Source organism: Mauremys mutica, chromosome 3 (assembly GCF_020497125.1).
Source record: "Mauremys mutica isolate MM-2020 ecotype Southern chromosome 3, ASM2049712v1, whole genome shotgun sequence".
NCBI lineage: Eukaryota > Metazoa > Chordata > Testudines > Geoemydidae > Mauremys > Mauremys mutica.
The window spans coordinates 134,641,473-134,661,575 of record NC_059074.1 but is presented as its reverse complement, the minus strand read 5'-3'; the positions used below and the strand labels follow the sequence as shown (position 1 = coordinate 134,661,575).

The following is a 20,103-nucleotide window of genomic DNA, read 5'->3' as shown; positions in this document are numbered from 1 at the left end:
ATGTCATGCATCTGACGAAGTGGATATTCACCCACAAAAGCTTATGCTCCAATATGTCTGTTAGTCTATAAGGTGCCACAGGACTCTTTTTTGTCGCTTTTTACAGATCCAGACTAACACAGCTACCCCTCTGATACTCTTTCTGTCTCTGTTCATCTGTATGCAACCCCTTCACCCACTTGATTTACAGAGGTTCTTGCTCATTAAATTACTTCTTAGAGTGTGTTTGTCAGAGGAGAACTTATAGACATGTATGCTGGAAGGGACCTCAAGAAGTCAATTCCAGCCTCCTGTGCTGTGCATGACCAAGTAAACCTAGACCATCAATGACCAGTGTTTGTCTAAAGTGTTCTTAAAAACCTCCAATGATGGGGATTCCGCAACCTCCCTTAAAAACCTATTCCAGAGCTTAAGTACCTTTATAGTTGGAAAGTTTTTCCTAATAGCTAACCTAAATCTCCCTTACTGCAGATTGTCCATTACTACATGTCCTACCTTAAGTGGATATGGAAAAGAGTTGATCGCCATCCTCTTTATAACAGCCCTTAACATGTTTGAAGATTGTTACCAAGTCTCCCCTCAGTCCTTTAATAGATTGCTTAATAATTTGTTCCAGTATCTTTCCAGGTAGCTAAGTTAGACTGACAGGTCTATAATTCCCCTGGGTCCTCTTTGCTCCCCCTTTTAAAGATAGGTACTGTGTTTGCATTTCTCCAGTCTTCTGGGACCTCATCTGTCCCCCAAGATTTTTCAAAGATAATGGCTAACAGTTCCAAAATTGCATCATGTAGTTCCTAAAGTACCCTAGATGAATTTCATCTGGCCCTGTCAAATTGAATACGTCTAATTTATCTAAATATTCTTTCACCTGTTCTTTCCCTATTTTGGCTTATGTTCCTTCCCCCCCTTGTTAATATTGTTTTGCATATCTGGTTACCCATAAACTTTTTAGTGAAGATTGAAAGAAAATAGCTGATTCTGATGTCAGCTGTTATTAGCTCTCCTTCCCTTCCAAGTAGAGGACCTACGCTTTCCTTCATCTTTCTTGTTTGTAATGTTTTAAAAATCCTATTATTGCCTTCTGTGACCTTTGCTAGGTGTAACTCACTTTGCGCCTTAATCGTTTTGATGTTGTACCTACTTGCTTGTGCTGGTCTTTGTCCTCTTCCTTTGCAATTTGTCCATGTTTCTACTTTTTGTAGGATTCCTTTTGATTTTCAGGTCATTAAAGAATGCTTGATGGAGCCATATTGACCTCTTACTATTCTTCCTATCTCTTCTTTGCATTGGGTAGTTTGCAGTTGTTATCTTTAATACTGTCTCCTTGAGAAACTGCCAGCTCTCCTGATCTCTTTTTTTTTCCCTTAGATTTTCTTCCCATGGAACCTTACCTGCCAGTTCTGAATTTGTTTAAGTCTTCTGTTTTGAAGTCCATTGTCTTTTCATGTTATTGCTCTTTCTATCTTCTCTTTCCTTGGAATCATGAAATCATCATTTCATGATCACTTTCACCTAAATTGCCTGCTATCTTTAGATTTGCTACCAATTCCTCCCTGTTCATCAGAATCAAGTCTAAAATGGATGTCCCTCTGGTTACTGCTTCCACTTTCTGGAACAAAAAGTTGTCCCCAGTACATTCCAAGAACTTATTGGAAATTTTGTGTTTTGCCATATTACTTTTCCAAGAGCTGTCTGAGTAAAGTGCCCCATTGCTACCAGATCTTGTGTTTTGGATACTCTAGAAGTGACTCATCCTCACATCCTCCAGATTTGTGGTCTATAGTAGACCCCTACCATGGTGTCATTCCTATTTTTTTTTAATCCCTTTTATCTTTACCCAGAGACTTTCAACTGATCTGCCTCCCACCTCCTCCTGAACCTTAGAACAAGTGTATATATTCTTGATGTATTATGCAACACCTCCCTTTTTACCCTGCCTGTCCTTCCTGCACAGGCTACACCTCTGTACCAATATTCCAGTCATGAGAGTTATTCCAGCATGTCTCAGTGATGCCAGTTAAGTCATAATTTAGCTTGTGCATGAATGCTTCCAGTTCTTCCTGTTTGTTCTCCATACCCCTTCCATTTGTGAATAGACATCTAAAATGCTGAGCAGATTCTCCCACTGATTTTCCTCTCGTCACCTCCGTGATCTCGCTGTAATTGTCCATGTCCTTCCCCTGCCCCCAAATATCTAATCCTCTGCTCAAGTTACCTTTTTATATTTATCTGTGGGCTTTTGTCATCTACCCCCTTTGAACTTGGTTTAAAGCCTTCCTTACTAAGCTGGAGAGTCAGTGCATGAAGATGCCCTTCCCCTTCTTGTTCAGGTGGACCAAGTTCAGTCAGTGCCTAGCCAGCCAGTAGTTAAAATGAGACTATTGTCCATTAGCTGGATGCCCAGCAGGTCAGCATTGAGACAACTGACTAATAACAGAAAAATGATTTCAGCCGCAGGAACCCATCTCGGATTATAGGGTTGTGTTTGGGTATGTGTCTGTACAGTAGGCACACTGTATTTTAACTTTTTTTTTTTTTTTTTTTTGGTAACACAATTGGATTTGTTTTTCTTTTGATATATCCTGAGATTCTACTTCTGTTTGAAAGGCAACGCAAAACCTTTGCAATCTGAACCCAAGTTGTGGTGGTTTGTTTTCCAACAGCAAACCTTGCTCAATTTATTTTCTTTGAATGAATATATCTTGATTTTCTTGAGTTCTAATCTTTTTAGAAAACCCCAAGTTCCAGAATCAGTGCCTGAAATAAGCAGTGTGAACTGGCAGAGAGTTACACTCATCCTGGAATTACTGCAGCACAAGAAGAAGGTCAAGCGTCCTCAGGTGCTAGTACCTGCCCTGTTTAATCTGCTGGCTAGGTAATGACACGTCATTAAAAATTAATAAGAAACATCAGTCATTATCTGTTCTCTCCTCACTAATAGGGGAGGTAAAACATTAGAGTGTGGGCTAATATCTAAACATTGTGGGAGCAACATATCGGTGCACCCTTTGTTTTCACTCCTTTAGTCAGGTGAGCAGGACACAGGGCTGCTGTCAATATTGTACACGGAATGTTACGGTGGGCCTTTGAGAGTGATGCAACATACACAGCTTATCAGACGTGTGCTTTATTTCTATATTAAGGAGCTTGGGAGTGCAACAGTGTAAACACTGATTTTCTGTATGGTCATGCAGACCTCTGCTGGTAGTGGTGGTGACAACACTGACCTTGTGGTTCCTAATTCAAGGCGGCTAAGGATGATTTACAGAAAATAGTAGTAATGCTCTTTTTAAAGCAGCCTAATGAAATTACTGCTATTCCTCTCTTGCCCCATTTCTAGATGTTTACTGGTTTTTACATGTACCTCTCCCAATCCCCCTAAGAAGCACTCAAAGCCAGATGTTACTCAGACATGTGATATCTTGGCAGGAAGAGCCTTGCTGAATTGCCTTTCTGCCTCCTTGGGACATAGTCTGTGAAAATTAAAGCCCTAAATTTCCCTTTATTTTGTAACATAAACTTTTAACAGATTTGGTGATTAGTTTTCAAACCTTCAAATTTACCTTTGGTAGTCAAGGGAAGATGGATGTTTCAAAGGGAAGTGGGTGATTCAGTGAGCTTTTCCTTTCAGTGACATTAAGTGTTCAAATGACATTTCAGTGCACAACAGTGATTATTTTCTGAGGTAAAATAATCTGAGATAAAATAGGAAAATTCTCTGCCTACTATGTAAGATTAGTGATGATGTTTTTTATGGAAGTCTCTTTGTTTTAACATTATCTCTGGTTTGAACTTTTAAGATGTGACTAGTCCACTAATTTATCTGAAATTTATTTTTCATCCTTCCACTTCCTACCCCTGACTACCTCCTGAATCTTTAGATGCCTGGACACTTCAACAACAGAACAGGAAAATATGGAATATACAAAGCAGTTAATCCTAAGCTGTTTGCTAAACATCTGTCAGAAACTGTCCCCAGATGGCAGCAGGATCCAGTCAGGTAAAAATTACAGCTTCCAGTTCTGAGCACGAAAACTTTACCTAGCTTTTGTACATTATCTGCTTTTTAGGATTGAAATAGTATATCTGTTTATTCTTAACATTGGTGATCTTTTTTTAAAAAAGTACTAAGCAAGATATATTTTTTCCCCTTCTGCAGATATCCTTGATAAAGAGAAATTCAATGTGGAGCTGGTAGTTCAGTGTGTCAGGGTATCAGAAATGCCTCAGACACATCACCACGCGCTGCTACTGCTTGGTACTGCTGCTGGCATGTTCCCTGTAAGTTGTGTGTGAGGTTTACTAACAACTCTTCTCTTTCGTCTCTGATTTTAAGAGGGGGAAGACAGAAAGCTTAAAGATATAGAGGACTTCAGGAGAGAGAGAAAACTACTCCTGAAAGAAATGGGACAAAATTAGATATCCTTTTAATCTCTTTTGAAGAGATTCCCACTCCCATTTTTTATTTAAAAGCAGAAAGATACTTTTGTCGTGGTATTATTAATCACTAATTATCAAGGGTCATCTTATCCCTCCCACAGAAAACCCAATGGGGAATGGAAAACTTATTACAAAAGGGCAATATGGTTCATCATGACATTATCCCCCTCAGGTTAAATGACTCACCCACCATTCTGTTGTGTCAATGGCCTTTTGCACCTCCTTTTCTTCTTTCTCCCCTCCACACTATGCCGCATAGGGGGGCGTCTGGCCCAGATATGACAGTGAAAGGTATTCTTAATGGTTTTTATCTCATGCAAAAGTGTAATGATTTTATTTAATGTTTTAAGTCTTTGAAACTGCTTCTGAATTAGGAGTTCTTTTCTGTGAGCTGAAATTTGCATATGCAACCATTGTTAATATAAGTTCACAAGTGGTGTTAAAGTGTATCAGTATATAAAGGCATATATTTGTTACTTTTTCCCCAGTTGTTCAATCTCCCAGTTCAAAAGTTGAAAAAGAAAGTGCTCCTCCTCACGTCTAAACTCAAATGTATTAGACAAGTAGTTTTTAATTGCTTTATGGAAACCCAATATATGACATGAAAACAATTTTCTATCCTTCTTTAATACTGGGTCAGTGACTGGTTTTCGTTTTTTTTAAATAAAGTAAATATTTGCCTGGAATATTAAATACCTTTCTAAACATGGCCTATTTATTCTGCTTGCTAAGCCTGGATGGGAAATCTGTTCACAGCCTGCTTTCATTGTGCTCTTATAAAACCAATGACACACAGGCTTTAGCAAGATGGTGCCACCAGCCGTACTCAAAGAATTGTCAGAAGTTACCTTTAGAGCTTTCACAGCACTAGGCTACGTTAAACTGAAAAGTTTCAAATTGAATTTGTGGTTGTGAGGTAGCCTAAAGAAGAGAGAACTAAAATTTAAAGCAGCTGCTCAATCATTACCTCACATTGTGTCATCTTTCGTATTGCAGGTATTTGAAAGATAGAGGGGCAGTTAGGTGTCCAACTTCCATTGAGAGTCAATGGGAGTTGTATACCTAATTGGCATTTGTGTCTTTGAAAATCTACTCATAGGTGATTTTGCATACAGCAGTACTGCATTATCTGGATATAAGAGCACAACAGACTTAGTCAGCCTTAACTCTTAATTCCGTTTCTTTACCAATTTACTTAGATTTTTGTTTTGATGTTTAAATATTACATGCCCTTCAGCATAGTTGCTCTCTGTAACTTCAAGGGACACCGTCAACTTGAAATCTAGTCAGTAAAAAAAAATAAAATTCTGTGAATAAAGAATTGTTTTCTCTAATTTCTTTGTTATAGTAAACATATATACATTCTAGATAAAGAAAGAGTTAAAAAGCCTTAAAGTGTATTGAGAGGCGGGGAGGGAGAATGGAGAAGAACAAAACCACAATCACCTATAGATCCTTACAGAAATTAGTAGCTTTAGTATCTAAAACTGAAAACCCTAACCTGGAGTTTTTTGGGGGGCTTTGTTTTTCAGGACAAAGTTCTCCATAACATCATGCCCATTTTTACGTTCATGGGGGCAAATGTCATGCGTCTAGATGATACTTATAGCTTCCAAATAATTAGTAAGACGGTGAAGATGGTTATTCCTGCTCTTATACAGGTGAGATTTGTTTTCTTTCATTAAAGAAGGCTCTGAACAGTATTTTGGGTGTGAGTTTTTTGTTTTGTTTTTAGGGCACTAGTAAATAATTTATAGCATGTTCCTTGAGATTTCTACTGGGTATGACAGACATGACCAGCCCTAAGGTCCAATGAAAAGTACTACTGAAAAAGTATCCTCCTTATCCAGGGGAGCGGAAATGGATTTTACAGAAGGTGGAATGAAAGTGATGACTTGCATAGCTAGTCTGGAGCATGTGTTTGGTGTACAGGTCTCAGTGACATACTTAAAAGCCTAGTAATGATTTGATTAAAACACCATATGTTATCAGATTGTATGACTGAATGTGGCCTGAACTTTTTAAAAAAATATTTTCTAATTTATCAAAGAAATATTAGGAGTATCAAATCTGGCCTTCGCTGGTTTTGTTGGACTCATTGGAGATGACAGATGTACTATAGTACTTATTTATGGGAATGTCATTTCTTTTCTTCTAACTCTTTATTTCTGGCCATTTGAGCTAAATGAATATAAACCCAAAACTAACACACACAGAGTTAGAAAAAGACTTAATAAAAACACTTTCCCTGAATCTGCTTTCACTTAGCATTGTCCCTAACACACTCCAGTCGTCCATGGGTTTTCACGAAAAATGTGGTGGGTGAGATCTGAATTTCTAATGTAAACACAAGTAGGAAGAAAGTCTCTGGTTGAAAAATCTTGCAGGCCCCCTTTATACATCATAAAGAAACAAAAAACAGAGAAACCCCATTTTACTTTCTCTGCCTGTCACTTTTAGAGACATTAAGCTGTTCTTCAGTACGTTTTGAAAAGTAACTTTTAATTACTGAATAATGGAGCCATTACCAAATGTGAAAACAAATCTATGTAAGCATATATGTGTATATATAATTATTACATATAGATAGTGGTCTGTTAGTGAGCTGATATTCTCTAGGTTCTACCAAGATTGTTTTTATTAAAGTGTAAAATTTGAGGAAAAAATTTAAATGTGTGCTGAGGGTGAGATTTTCAAAAGTGCTCAGCATTGATCTCCCTTGAAAATCTCCTTTTGACTTCATGGGAATAAATTTAGACCGTTGCTGAGTAATTTTCAAAATCCCAGTCAACTTGAGAGCGTTTTAATAAAATGCTTTCCTAAAACTCAAAGAAAATGCGATGACTGAAAATTGTTTACAAAAACATCCAATCTTTTGTTAGCCCCACTTTGCACTGGTGCAGCACATCTACATTAAGGGGGCTCGTACACAGTTATGCCAGTGCAGACTTTTGTAATATCAACAAGCCTGATGTATTTGCAGGATGAAGCCTTTAGATGTTTATCTTGTGATTGTAATGTTTGGCAGTGGTCTTGCTTTGATTTATGTGCCTTGCAAGAACAATACCTCTTTCTCTGTGCATATAAAATCCTCATTAGATCGTGCCCGTTTAGGATAATTTGTTGAACTCCCTAACCTGTTTATAGGCTGAAGAAGGTGGTTCTCGAGAGGCTGCACAGAGTGTGGAGGAGGTAGTTATTAAAATCATACACGTGTTTGTGGATGCCTTGCCTCATGTGCCTGAGCACAGACGCCTGCCCATCCTGGCTCAGCTGATTGATACGTTGGGAGGGGAACGATTCCTCTGGGTTCTTCTGGTGCTCCTGTTTGAACAGCATGTGACCAAAACAGTGACTGCAGCAACCAATGGAGAAAAGGTCAGAACCATGGGAGGTGAACTCTTAACTGTAAAAATGTCCAAACTGAAAATAACAGCATGCTTTCGATGTAAGTGGTGGTGTAGCCTCATCGGTCCCAGGATATTATAGAGACAAGGTGGGTGAGATAATATCTTTTATTGGACAATCTTCTGTTGGGGAGAGAGAGAACATTTCGAGTTTACAGTACGCTTGAAAGTTTGTCTCTTTCACCAACAGAAGTTGGTCCAATAAAAGATATTACGTCACCCACCTTGTCTCTCTAGTATATATTCCATTCAGTTGTGAGATAAGGCTCTTGACTACCCTACAAAAATTACCATCTGTGAAAGCACTCTTGCTGCCAAAACATGAGGATAATGTTTATTATGTGTATTGTAGTAAAACTGAGGAGCCCCAATCATAGAGTGCAACCCGTTGTGCTAGGTGTCGTACAGACATAACAAAAAGGCAGTCCCTGCCCCAAATTGCTTACAGTCTAAGTAATTATGTGTTAAAACATTTTTTCCTTGCCTGTGTGTCTTACTGAAATGAGATTCTCTGGTGTGGATTTTATTCTTCCACATAGGCAGGAATAAACCATATTATATCACAGAAATGTATGTGTTTTTGTAGTGTAGCCAGGATCTTCATGGAAATTGTTAAAGGGAGACTGTTAAAATAGTTTAGGCTCAAAATTTAGGCTGTTTATTTTTATTTTTTTAAAGGAGGCGATTACATTTTTTTTTATAAATGGAGGTTTTTCAATTCACAGTCGCCAACCACGTTGTGAACCCAAATGCAACAGCACTTTGCTATTGCAGGGTATCTAGAAAGTGAAATAGATCAGTCTAGTTTCTTTGTCCAGGCTGAGTGACATACTGAAATTATTCAAACAGCATTCATGGGGGAAAGTTAGGTAGATTACAACTTTCAGTTTTAATTATCTCATGCAACGTTAATAGCATAGCTATCGTAATATTTCATAACCTGTTGGGCCAAATTCAGCCCTGCCTAGGTTGCAGTGCATGTGGTACTCCAGTCTTTGGCTCAGTTGGGCCCATATTTTTTGCTTTGTTTGTTTTAAAGACCAAGTTAGGCTTTTGAGGAGATTTTTTTTCTTCTTTTGTGCAAAAATCAGCAAATACAATAAAGTTCCTAGTGACTACTTTTCTGATGCATTTAGAGGTTAATTCTGATACTCATTACATGGTACCTGTCAAAAATCGGAAAAGGTTTAGTCCTGTGCTGTAAAAATCATCTTATTTTTGCTCTTGTTTAGCTGATATTTTTTGAGGTTCTATTCTCATGTGCCAGTTCTGGCCATCTCTGTGGGATGGAAAAATCAAATCTAATGTCCCCTTTTAATCTTTGGCTCTAGAAATATAGCTTTCTCTTTGGGCTTAAAAAAGACAGACGACAACAAAAAACACCCTACCAAACTGACTGATGCAGTAGCAAAAAAGATTTGTTTTTTCTACCTCAAATAATTTTTTCAGGTGAACGCTAACTAGGTTAGAGGATTTTTAGTGGAATATTGTGGAGCGTTTCACTGTTGATCAGCTAGATCTGAAATAGTGAAGTTAGTGGTAAGCCATAGTCATTACCACAGTACGGCTTTTCAGTAGTCTTTAGTATGTGGACTGAGCTGTTGATCTCTGTCCATTCACAGGGGACATGAGTCCACCAATACATCTTGCTGCTGCTGTTATCATATCCAGCAACATTCCCTAGCACCATACATTCATACACATTCAGCAACAAACATTTTTTTCTCTGATTTTTAGTTCTTGAAATAAATATTTTCTCTCTCTAATCCCTAAACAGGATGCTGTTTTGGAAACGGACATTGAATTTTGGATTTCTGTTTGTTGTGCGTTTAGTGTTCAATATCAATTCCAGAGCTTGATGAAAATAATCCAGTACTTAACAAAACTGCCAGAGAACAAAGAAGGTAACCACAAAACAGACTTGCTCTGCAGAACCAACAGATGCTTGTGAACCTTAATGTTACTTCTGTTGTTCAAGGTTTTGGGCTGCAGGATTACCTTAATTGCATCTCTCTCCCTCTTATTCCGTTAGAACTACAGTTGAGAAGTATGTACCTTTTTTGTGCCAAAAAAATTCATTTCAGAATACTTTGAATTAGCATTCAGGGCCTAATAGTACTTTTCATTCATAGAATACAGTAAGATTCTCCAAAGTAGTTTAGTTTAAAATAAAAAGGGACCGCCCATAATAATTAGTGTATAGAACATAGCATGTATAACAGGGGTAGGCAACCTATGGCACGTGTGCCAAAGGTGGCACACGAGCTGATTTTTCAGTGGCATTCACACTGCCCGGGTCCTGGCCACCAGTCCGGGGGGCTCTGCATATTAATTTAATTTTAAATAAAGCTTCTTAAACATTTTAAAAACCTTATTTACTTTACATACAATAATAGTTTAGTTATATATTCTAGACTTATAGAAAGAGACATTTTAACGTTTTTTGAAGGTATTACCGGCACACGAAACCTTAAATTAGAGTGAATAAATGAAGACTCGGCACATCACTTCTGAAAGGTTGCCAACCCCTGAGGTATAATATAGCATATGCTTGTTTTATAAGGCTGTTCTTTAAAGCAAAAAAAAAAAAATACAGGGACTTAACTCAAAATTTTAATGGATTTTTTTAAAGTGCAGGTTTCTGGTGGAGGCACCCATTAAGTATGTTTTGATACTTTAAAAAAAAAATCAATTTTTTAAGTGTTGTAAGGAGTTTCCCTTCCTTGATGTTGATGTTTACGTGACTCTTTTCAGCAAAGGGAGACTGGACAGGCCTGATAGCAACGTCTCCAAATATGCTCAGTCTAGAATTTTGTGACCCAGCCCCCTCTGCCTCCTTGGTGCCATCCTATTCGTGGCCCATTTCCCATATAGCTTTTTCAGAAGACACAAAAGAAAAGATAAAATATATACAATTTACAATACAGAAAGAATCAGACAAAATCTTAATATTTGTATTAGAAGTTAATGAAATGGAGACATGTTTCCCTCTCCTGTATTTTAGTGTCTTGCTTCTGACTTAATACAGGGATGATTCTGGGACTTTTGCAAAATGAATAGGGCTAGCTGACTGGAGTTCAGAACAGTGCTCCTGCTATTCTGCTTGAGCTCTTGGCTTGCCTATTGTTTAGAATCACTGTGATGACGAAAAAATTAACCTAGTGGGGAGAGAAAACTGATGAGTTTCAGATGGCATTTTGTAAGAGAATGTATTGAAAAATATGGAAGACTCTTTTGAGCCTGATCCTTCCATTCTTGCAAAAGCAAAATTCCTGTTGAAGTCCGTGGGGATTTTGCCATTGTGAGGACTGTAGGATTGGACCCTAAATCTCAGTTACCCAAGTTTACCTGAACTACTGAACAATGCAGTACTTATTTGCCCTTTAACTTACTAAAACTGAAATAAAATGTTGTAATTGGCAATCAAAAGCTTTTTTCTTAGTTATGGCTGAAAAAATAATTTTTTGGAGGGGGGAATGTTTTATCAGATGATCCTGGACCGAAAAAATTAACACGCAAGACGAAAACACAAGATGAAGAAGTGCAGCTTTTTAATGTGGAGTCTCACTCCGGCAAACAACTGCGACATTTTAAATTTTTATCTGTCTCCTTCATGGCACAGCTTTTGGCTTCTCAAAGTTTTGTGGAAAAGGTAATGCAGATTTTTTTTGTCAAGTGGTTTGGTTTTCTTTTCATTCTGAGCACATCTGTTCTTTTAGCTTTCTGAAGTATATTTGGCGGCTGACTGGCTTTTACACAGTTCTGAAGCCTTTTTGCAATTTGTTGTTAGTAAAAGTTTGGGGGGACTTTTGGGGGTTTCTCTTTTTCCTTTCTAGTTCTCCTACAAAGAGACTTAGCCTGCATGATTGAACATTAGGTAAAAGACAGGGTAAATCCTGGCCACAGTGAAGTCAATGGCAAATAGCCTCAATAACTGATTGATATCACACTATCTGGATTCACCAGGTTCCAGCATTATAACTCCAAAGTACCTTTTGTTGTTTGGTTTGGAATTATATATTATAAGGTATCTTTTGAGTTATAGTGTTGGAATTTTGTGAATTCATATAGTGTTGGAATCTGGTAAAACTCTAAGTCAGGGATGAAAAATTATACTATTAAATCGTAAAGAATCAAAAAAGGTTTTTTTAAAACAGTTTAGGAGAACCGGGTGGCTCAGCAGAGAACTGATGAGTTGTGACATTTTTCACCTATGGGTCACTGATTCAAATCCAGCCCTAGTTTGTAGTATTTTTCAATTGATCTGACTACAGTTTGGTGGCTTACGTGAAATGTGTCAGTGGTCTGTCTCTTTCTAGTGGATAAGTGTCCGATCACAAATCCGCCTTTGCAATTGGTATTAGTAGGCTGGGCACTTTGACTGGTAGTCTCAGCAGAGAGGCCAAGGCCTGAAAGGCCATGGAAACTCAACTCCTCTTTTTAGAAGTGATCCCTCCATCTCAGGTTTGAAACATATTGATAGAATAGTATGAGGCAAGCTTGCACTGCAGATGCCAATCCTGTGCTTTCCATGAGGACTTCAGTTACCTGAGGTGGTAATCCAGTGTCATTCATCAGCAATAAATGTACTATAAAAATGTTACAACAATCTTTAGTTGAGTTTCTTGGATTTCATTCTGTCACTAATTTTTTTTTCTGGCTAAATTACAGCTGCGGAAAAATTGTACTTGAAATGTTAACATATCCTTCATGGAAGCAACTCCAGTGTGTTACTGTAATACAGTCCTAACAACTCTTTGTTTTTTGTTTTTGTTGTTAATCAGATAATTGAATGTGATGGAGCTGAAGGGCTACAGGAGCTGGAGCAGAGGTACACACCAAAAAAAAAAAGGAAAAAACCCCTATAAACATCTTATGTTCGTTACAAGTTAAGGATGTTGCTACGTGGGATCTCTTCATAGTGTTTGAAAAAATATTTGGGGAGCATAAATACAAAAAGGATTTTCTTTAATGTTTCTCTCTAGTGAAACACCAAGCAGGTTGTTTTTCAGTTGGTTTAACTGTTGTCTGATTTTTTGTTTTGTTTATTCTTGACAAGTGAAGTGCTTTTTTAAAAATTAATTGTCTGCTTTGCGTGACTCCATGTATTGACTTTATTGCATTGGCTTCATGTGTTTACATGAGCATGTAGCTGCCATGATAAGAGGGTCTCTAAAAATTTGAAATTGTATCTGAAATTCTTCTAACCAAAACACGTGTTGCTCCTTCACTCCCAGAAAAAAAATCCCTTATCGATGAAAGCCCTTTTGTCAGAATGGGAGTATTAGTCATCACAGATGTAATTTAAAAGAGCTGAATGTAGTAGATGTTTCAGTGCAGCAAAATTTAGGTTTTTTGAGGGAGGTGTAACTTGCATGGGAGGACAGTAAGAAAAGAAGGGATGTATGGCACAAGTGAAGTGCTGCACCTCTTACCTGGTTCCAGGCTTTCATACATTTCCCGAGGTTCTGCCCAGAATTATTATTTTTTGGAAATGAGGATAAATGGTTGGAGGACTAGATGGACTCCTTTTAATATGTGTGCTCAACTTGAACTATTTCCTAGCCATTTTTTGTATTTTAATATCTAGATCTAATGTAAATAGTTTTCTGTACTGGGCATTTTATTAACCCTCATTATTGTCTGTGAAATTTCCTGCCCTCCAGGAATAAAATCACTTTGTAAATGTTATTCATTAAAAGATGTTTCTCCATCTAGATTATTAGAAGAAGTTCTTCGCTACATAAATGTTGTGGCACACTCAGTGGAAGAAAATGCAGACAAGCCAACAGCAAAGTTTTGGAGGGCTCTGCTCAATAAGTCTTACGATATGCTAGATAAAGTGAGTTTTCATTACTCCACTTGCTGGCTTTGCTTTTCCTTCCTTCCTTTTTCTTTTTTTTTTTTTTTTTTAAATCATGATTATAACATTTGTTACATTTTATTTTTTGTGGGAGAAGGTGGGTGAGGTAATATCTTTGTTGGACCAACTTCTGTTGGTGAGAGAGACGAGCTTTCGAGCTTACACAGAGCTCTTCTTCAGGTCTGTACACTTGAAAGCTTGTCTCTCTCGCCAACAGAAGTTGGCTCAATAAAAGATAATACCTCATCCACCTTGTCTTGCAGATATCCTGGGACCATCATGGCTACAAAAGTACACTGAATATATTATTTTATTTTTGGATTTGTATAAGGTTTTTTGTTGGTGGTTTAATATTACATAATTCATTAGTAATCTTTACCAACCAATTTGGGACCTGATGCATTGTTACTTTAATTTTCTAGTGCTAGTAGTAGTATTAGGCAGAGCAAACGAAGTGAAGTAAACTCAATGATGGTCATTTTTCTGCTAAGTATCCTGGTGGTTGGAAACAGCCATCTAGATATTGTCAGAAAGAAAATAGCCTTCTGGTGTTTTTTCTAGTTTACAACTTTTAATGTGGACTTTTAGTTAGTTAATATTTCTCCAGAAGAATTTAAATGGAGTGACAAGCCATACTGTGTTTTTTCAAGTCTTTTTTTTTTTTTTAATCAGAAGTACAGATATTATGTTGACTTGGTGCCATAGCAGCAATAGTGGAGCTGTGGATCAGAGGTCTCCTCAGTTCTCAGGGTGACTGGTGCTGAATGTTCTTCCCTTAGAAACTTAGTTGTCTCACAACTCCTAGCCAATGTGCATGGAGCAGTGTCAGAAGGATTATTTTGGTGGTGAGCAATATCTAGCCAACTGCAGCCGGGAGTGGAAGAAAAATGTGTAGGAATCCATGGGTTAAATGAAGCAGAGCAAGTAGTAGGTAATTTATTTCCTAATTGGTGGCTAGCAGTTAGGGTATGAGAGTTAAATATTGTAGCAGGAACTTACTTTCTCCTTTTCCTTTCCCAAACAAAGCACTATCAGGACATGCTTTCCCTTCTTTTCTGATCCCTTCTTTGCTCTCAGGAAGTCCACACTTCTTTACTTTTTGCGGGGGGTTGGATGGTGCAGTACAGGAAAGAACATTTCTGTTGCTGTTGTTTTTTACAGGTCAATGCCTTATTGCCGACACAGACATTTATCCCTGTCATTAGGGGACTGATGACCAACCAGCTGCCTTCTGTGAGACGTAAAGCAATGGATCTCTTGAACAATAAATTGCAGCAGCGCACACGTTGGCAGAAGGCCCAAGTAAGGCAAAGGGTTAAGCCCATTCTTTTTGTTTAAACTGTTTGCACCTTTCTGCTAATGTAGAAACGAGGTGTTGTGTGTAAAGGCAGATGTAGAATTTTCAGATGGAAATGTGAGTTTCGCATTAGCAGTGTACCTTTTGAGTTCCAAAATGTGGTCCACCCACCCACGATAACTTGCAGGATCTGAACCTAGCTAGGTTTTTAATTTCATATTTGTGTGTTCTTTTGTTCTCTTAGGTTCGGCAGCTCTTAGAACTAATTCCAGAGCTAATCACTATTGTACAGCGCAAAATAAATGAAGAGGAAGAGGAGCAAGCCATCAACAGGCAGACTGCTTTGTTCAGCCTCAAATTACTGTGCAAATGTTTTGGCACAGACCATCCAGAGCCTTTTGTGCCTGTTCTGAAAGCCAGCATTGACCTGATTTCTTCAGAGAGGAAGGAAGAAAGGAATGTGATGGGAAGTGCTTTGCTATGTATAGCCGAGGTCACCTATACACTGAAAGCACTAGCAGTACCTTTGCTTCCAAGGTATCATCATTTTCATAAAAGGATTCACTGCCGCAGGAACTACATCAGATGACGTGTATTATGAAAGACTGTCTTAAACTCTTGTTAAACTAATTGGCAGTCTGTACGTGCACAGTGTGCTTTGTGGAAATGGATAAAGGCTTCCCAATGCCCGAGAGTCCTCCTGAGTACTTATAGTGAGAGAACTCTGAAGCAAATGATGCACTAATTGTGTAAGAATTGCAAATCATTTAATAATCACAGAAGTTCTTGCAAAATCTGTCAAATGGCCTGTATTACCACTGTAAGCCTGGCTGTATTTAAAACATAGAAAGCTTGTTCAGCACAGTTGGAAAATAGCTATGATACAACTCTGTTTGTATGGGACTCAGGCATTTAATAAACAGCTTTTTAAGAATGCCTTAGCCTTGATAAGAATGATCAGTTTCATAGTGTAGTGGGGCCTTAAAATAAATCAAATTTTTTTCACAACTTTTTGAGAAATAGAACAGAGAAGTGAATCCCAGAAAGCCAGGTTTTCAAAAATAGACTCTGAAATTGTGCATGTCTAAAATTTCTACATGGAAGTTGTGCCTTTAGTTTTATAGGCTGGATTGAGGCCTATTTGGAAATTTGCCTCCAAATTTGCAACTGACAATGGATTTACCTTTCTGTATGTTTTTACTTGATTATTTGCAGGCTGATGCCAGCGTTGCTGAAGACACTAAAACACAAAAAGGAGCTGGTCTCCAATGAGATTTACTTGCTCAGCGCGGTGACTGCGCTGCTGAAAGTTGTGGCAACACTAGCACACTTCCTTAGTCCCTATCTGTTGGATGCTTTGCTGCAGGTGAGCCATCACTGTCTTAATATGGGTGAGGGGGCAAGAATGAGGAAGCTCAAATTATGGAGGTCATGCAGGATTTTGCAGTGAATTAAAATGAGAATTTTGCCATCTGGGTGGTTGGGGGAAATCTCCTGATTGCTTCTACTGAGTAAATTGTCATGGAATGATGCCGCTGGTGTTCCCCTCCTGCAACCTTTCAGATACTTAGCTTGCTACTTTAGGAGGTAGGATGTGAATTTTGAGGGTTTTTCTCCTGCACCAGTAAGTTGATCAAATGTATGTATTTAAAAAAACAACTCCAGTTTTTATACATAAAATGGATGTGATGACCCTCTGCTTATTCCACTGATGAATCCCCTTTTTCAGTTTTCATGTATTGAAGGAGAAAAAGTTGTATACAAACTTTATAAATTGTACTGTTTAAAGTAGTAACAGACAGCTGAACTGGTCAAGAATCCAATATGAGTCTACTACAATGGCTCTTTGTTTTTAATACTTGTTCTTAACACTGATGTATTGCTTCTCATTTCCAAAATGCTTTGCAAGTGCTAATTAAACTGAGTATAAAACTTTTAAAATTAAGTAGGTGATTTCTTTGTTGGTTCCTAGACTACAATACTTTTCTGGAGGAGATTATTGTGAAATCAGCTCTTGAAAGATTCGTTTCACTGTTTTTTCTGTTCTTGTATTTTCTGATAGGTCGTTCGCTTGGAAAGGATTGCAGTGGAAATGGGTCCTTCATCCCAGCTTAATCTCCGTTTATCATCACTGAAAACTATGTTAGCTACACAGCTCGGTCCCAGAGTTCTCTTGCCAGCGATTACCAAGTGTTACAATGAACTTGCAAATGCTTGGAAGGTTATGATTTTTTTTTTTTCATTCATTAGTAAAGTGAATGGAAATGTAATTATAGTTTAAATATGCGTTTTTATATTAAACTAAAAAAGTTAGAACAGGGAGGGATCCACCAGACTAGAGTATGCACGTGCTACATGGCAAGCATGGGAGACAATTCTGTTCATAAAGGCTTTCATTTATTTGCTAGGGATGTACATTAGGAATTACAGCTTTCCTCTGGGCCTCACTACTACCTCATGCTTGGGCATTTAAGATTTGCTGCCAGGATGGAGAGGGAAAGAAGACTCTTTAAAGGGACACTGCCTATTTAAGTCATAAACTGTAAACAAACATGTCTTCACTTTTTTATTGACAGTGCCTTAGATTACCAGAAATGAAAGAATTTTATAAAATCTGGGTTATTTACACCTTGTTAACTTTTTTATTTCTCTTGGCTTGGATAATGAAAATCAGTTAAATCAAATTTATTTTGTTTAGTCAGATACACCTTTTGAGTTCTTAATGGTGCAAATTTTGGGTTTCCAACATTGTGAATGGGAATGTTTATTTAAAGACAATGATTGTCACGTGTTTATTTAATTAAAAAAAAAATGAGGAAGGAGTTCAGTTGATCTGATCTGTGGATGTGACTTCTTTAACACAACTGTCTCTGTTTGACCTTTTACAGAACTGCTTGGGTCCCCTTATGGACATTCTTAAAGAGCACATTGCAGTTATGGAGAAAGACCAGCTCCTCTCCCATCAGTCTGAGTTGACAGCATTTTTTATGAAAGCCCTGGACTTCAGAACAGAGCACTCACAGGTGGAGTACTGACAATTCTTAAAGAGCAAGAATGGGTGTGGTTTTCTACCAATGTTAATTGTAGTTCTTTATAAGAATGCATCAGGTTGTTTCCTGCTAAATGCATTTTCTGTATCTTTGAAAATTGTGTATTCAGCTATGAGAGGCATGCAGTGAGATTGCTGCTTGTGAATAGAAAATTTTAGCTACACAAATGTATCTTGGACCTAAACATAAAGTCAGACTTTGTTAAAAGATGCTAGTCAGGCTGTGAATCTTACTGTATCGATTTTGAATTATACCTTCCACTTGTTCTAGGATGATCTGGAGGAAGTTGGTAGAACAGAGACTCATATTATTAGCTGTTTAATTAGCATGGTCATGAAGCTTTCGGAGGTTTCTTTCAGACCCCTCTTCTTCAAGGTAGGAATTTGAACATAGTCCTTTGGTGTTAGCACATCTGAATTTACAACTGCATTAATGTAGCAAAAACTTACCTCTTCATTTCTCTCTCTTTCAGTTATATGATTGGTCCAAATCAGAGGGCACCTCAAAGGACAGACTGTTGACATTCTACCGGTTAGCCGATTGCATTGCAGACAAACTCAAGGGTCTTTTCAGCCTGTTTGCTGGTAGTTTAGTGAAGCCTTTTGCTGACACCCTGAATCAGATTAACATCTCCAAAACTGGTAGGTTTCCAATTACTATAGTTATCAAGTATCAGAGGGGTAGCCGTGTTAGTCTGGATCTGTAAAAGCAGCAAAGAGTCCTGTGGAACCTTATAGACTAACAGACGTATTGGAGCATGAGCTGTCGTGGGTGAATACGAAAGCTCATGCTGCAATACGTCTGTTAATCTATAAGGTGCCACAGGACTCTTTGCTGCTTTTATAGTTATCAAAGAAGGAACAGTTGAAATACTATATCACTGTAAGCTTGCTGTCTGTCCCCTCACACTTTTTCTTCCTGCTTTCTCTTGCATCTTACAGCAAGGTGGCGTACTCATTGGGGAGGATGCAAAAGGATGTCTTTAGTTGGGGATGGGGGTGGGCCAGAAGTCCAAAGAGAGGAATATTCTTCAACTAAGGGAAGTCATTCCACTCGTGAAATTTCTCTTGGAGTGAGCCAAAGTTGCAGTTGTGGGATGAGTGAAGCCAATTTCAAGACCCTGCTCTCTTGCGTTTCACTCATTGCCTCCCCTGACATGGCCATATACAACACACCAGCCAGGCTTGCGCTCCTCAGCTTACTTGATGAAATATCTGCTGCTGTTTTGTTTCATTTTCCCTTCCCCATTTCAGAACTCAGGCAACCAGCAAATGCATTGGTAACTGGATGTTTCCATACCTAGGCAGCTTGTACATCAGTAGCACTGATTGTCAGGTGCTTCAATTAATCTCTAGCACCTTTCCCACAAGCTGTGTGCTCTCCTTCTTCCCCAGCTGTATGCCACATCCAGCAGCATTAGACTAAACAATATTCTGAACTGCAAAGAGCTAAAAGGCCATATTGCACCTTGCATTTCATAGGGATATGTGGACTAGATTTAATCACATGATATCCAGGCTATACGCCATTTACTGCTTATTTCTTAAAGAGAGTGATGGTAACATTGGCTGCTAAGTAATCTCTCCTTTCATTCTAGCCAGTTGTGGAGCAAGTGGCTTCTTCATGGTTTTTCCTCACCTTCTTTTCCCCATATGCAGATGAAGCTTTCTTTGACTCTGAGAACAGCACTGAAAAGAGCTGCTTATTGCTGCAGTTCCTCCTTGACTGTTTGCACAAAATCTTCCTCTTTGATACCCAGCGTTTTGTAAGCAAAGAGAGAGCAGAAACCTTGATGGTGCCCCTAGTTGACCAGGTACTGACACGTACATTGAAAAGAGATTATCCAAGTATTGTATTCCCATTTCATTTAAAAGGTTTATTGCTGACTGTTAAATATTCAGATTGTATTCCTTGTAATTGGTCATGGATTTGACCTTCTTTGGATTAATCTCTCCCTGTTCCCATTTTATTTTCAATAATTGTAATTATTGTTGTTGTTGTTGTTATTATTATTATTATTATTATTATTATTATTATTATTATTAT

At 38.1% G+C, this 20,103-nt stretch overlaps 1 protein-coding gene across 1 annotated transcript in view; it reads left to right on the top strand.

The window, feature by feature from the left end:
• Positions 1 to 20,103, top strand: part of HEATR1 (HEAT repeat containing 1) — a 57,104-nt gene that overhangs the window by 31,753 nt on the left and 5,248 nt on the right. The window contains exons 25-41 of the mRNA XM_045008456.1: positions 2,732 to 2,875; positions 3,882 to 4,000; positions 4,160 to 4,281; positions 5,973 to 6,101; positions 7,588 to 7,818; positions 9,625 to 9,751; positions 11,336 to 11,499; positions 12,632 to 12,678; positions 13,566 to 13,689; positions 14,872 to 15,012; positions 15,252 to 15,544; positions 16,223 to 16,373; positions 17,070 to 17,228; positions 17,896 to 18,030; positions 18,328 to 18,432; positions 18,530 to 18,698; positions 19,716 to 19,870. Coding sequence (XP_044864391.1) covers positions 2,732 to 2,875; positions 3,882 to 4,000; positions 4,160 to 4,281; positions 5,973 to 6,101; positions 7,588 to 7,818; positions 9,625 to 9,751; positions 11,336 to 11,499; positions 12,632 to 12,678; positions 13,566 to 13,689; positions 14,872 to 15,012; positions 15,252 to 15,544; positions 16,223 to 16,373; positions 17,070 to 17,228; positions 17,896 to 18,030; positions 18,328 to 18,432; positions 18,530 to 18,698; positions 19,716 to 19,870 — 2,515 coding nt within the window. The remainder of the gene's footprint in view (positions 1 to 2,731; positions 2,876 to 3,881; positions 4,001 to 4,159; positions 4,282 to 5,972; positions 6,102 to 7,587; positions 7,819 to 9,624; positions 9,752 to 11,335; positions 11,500 to 12,631; positions 12,679 to 13,565; positions 13,690 to 14,871; positions 15,013 to 15,251; positions 15,545 to 16,222; positions 16,374 to 17,069; positions 17,229 to 17,895; positions 18,031 to 18,327; positions 18,433 to 18,529; positions 18,699 to 19,715; positions 19,871 to 20,103) is intronic.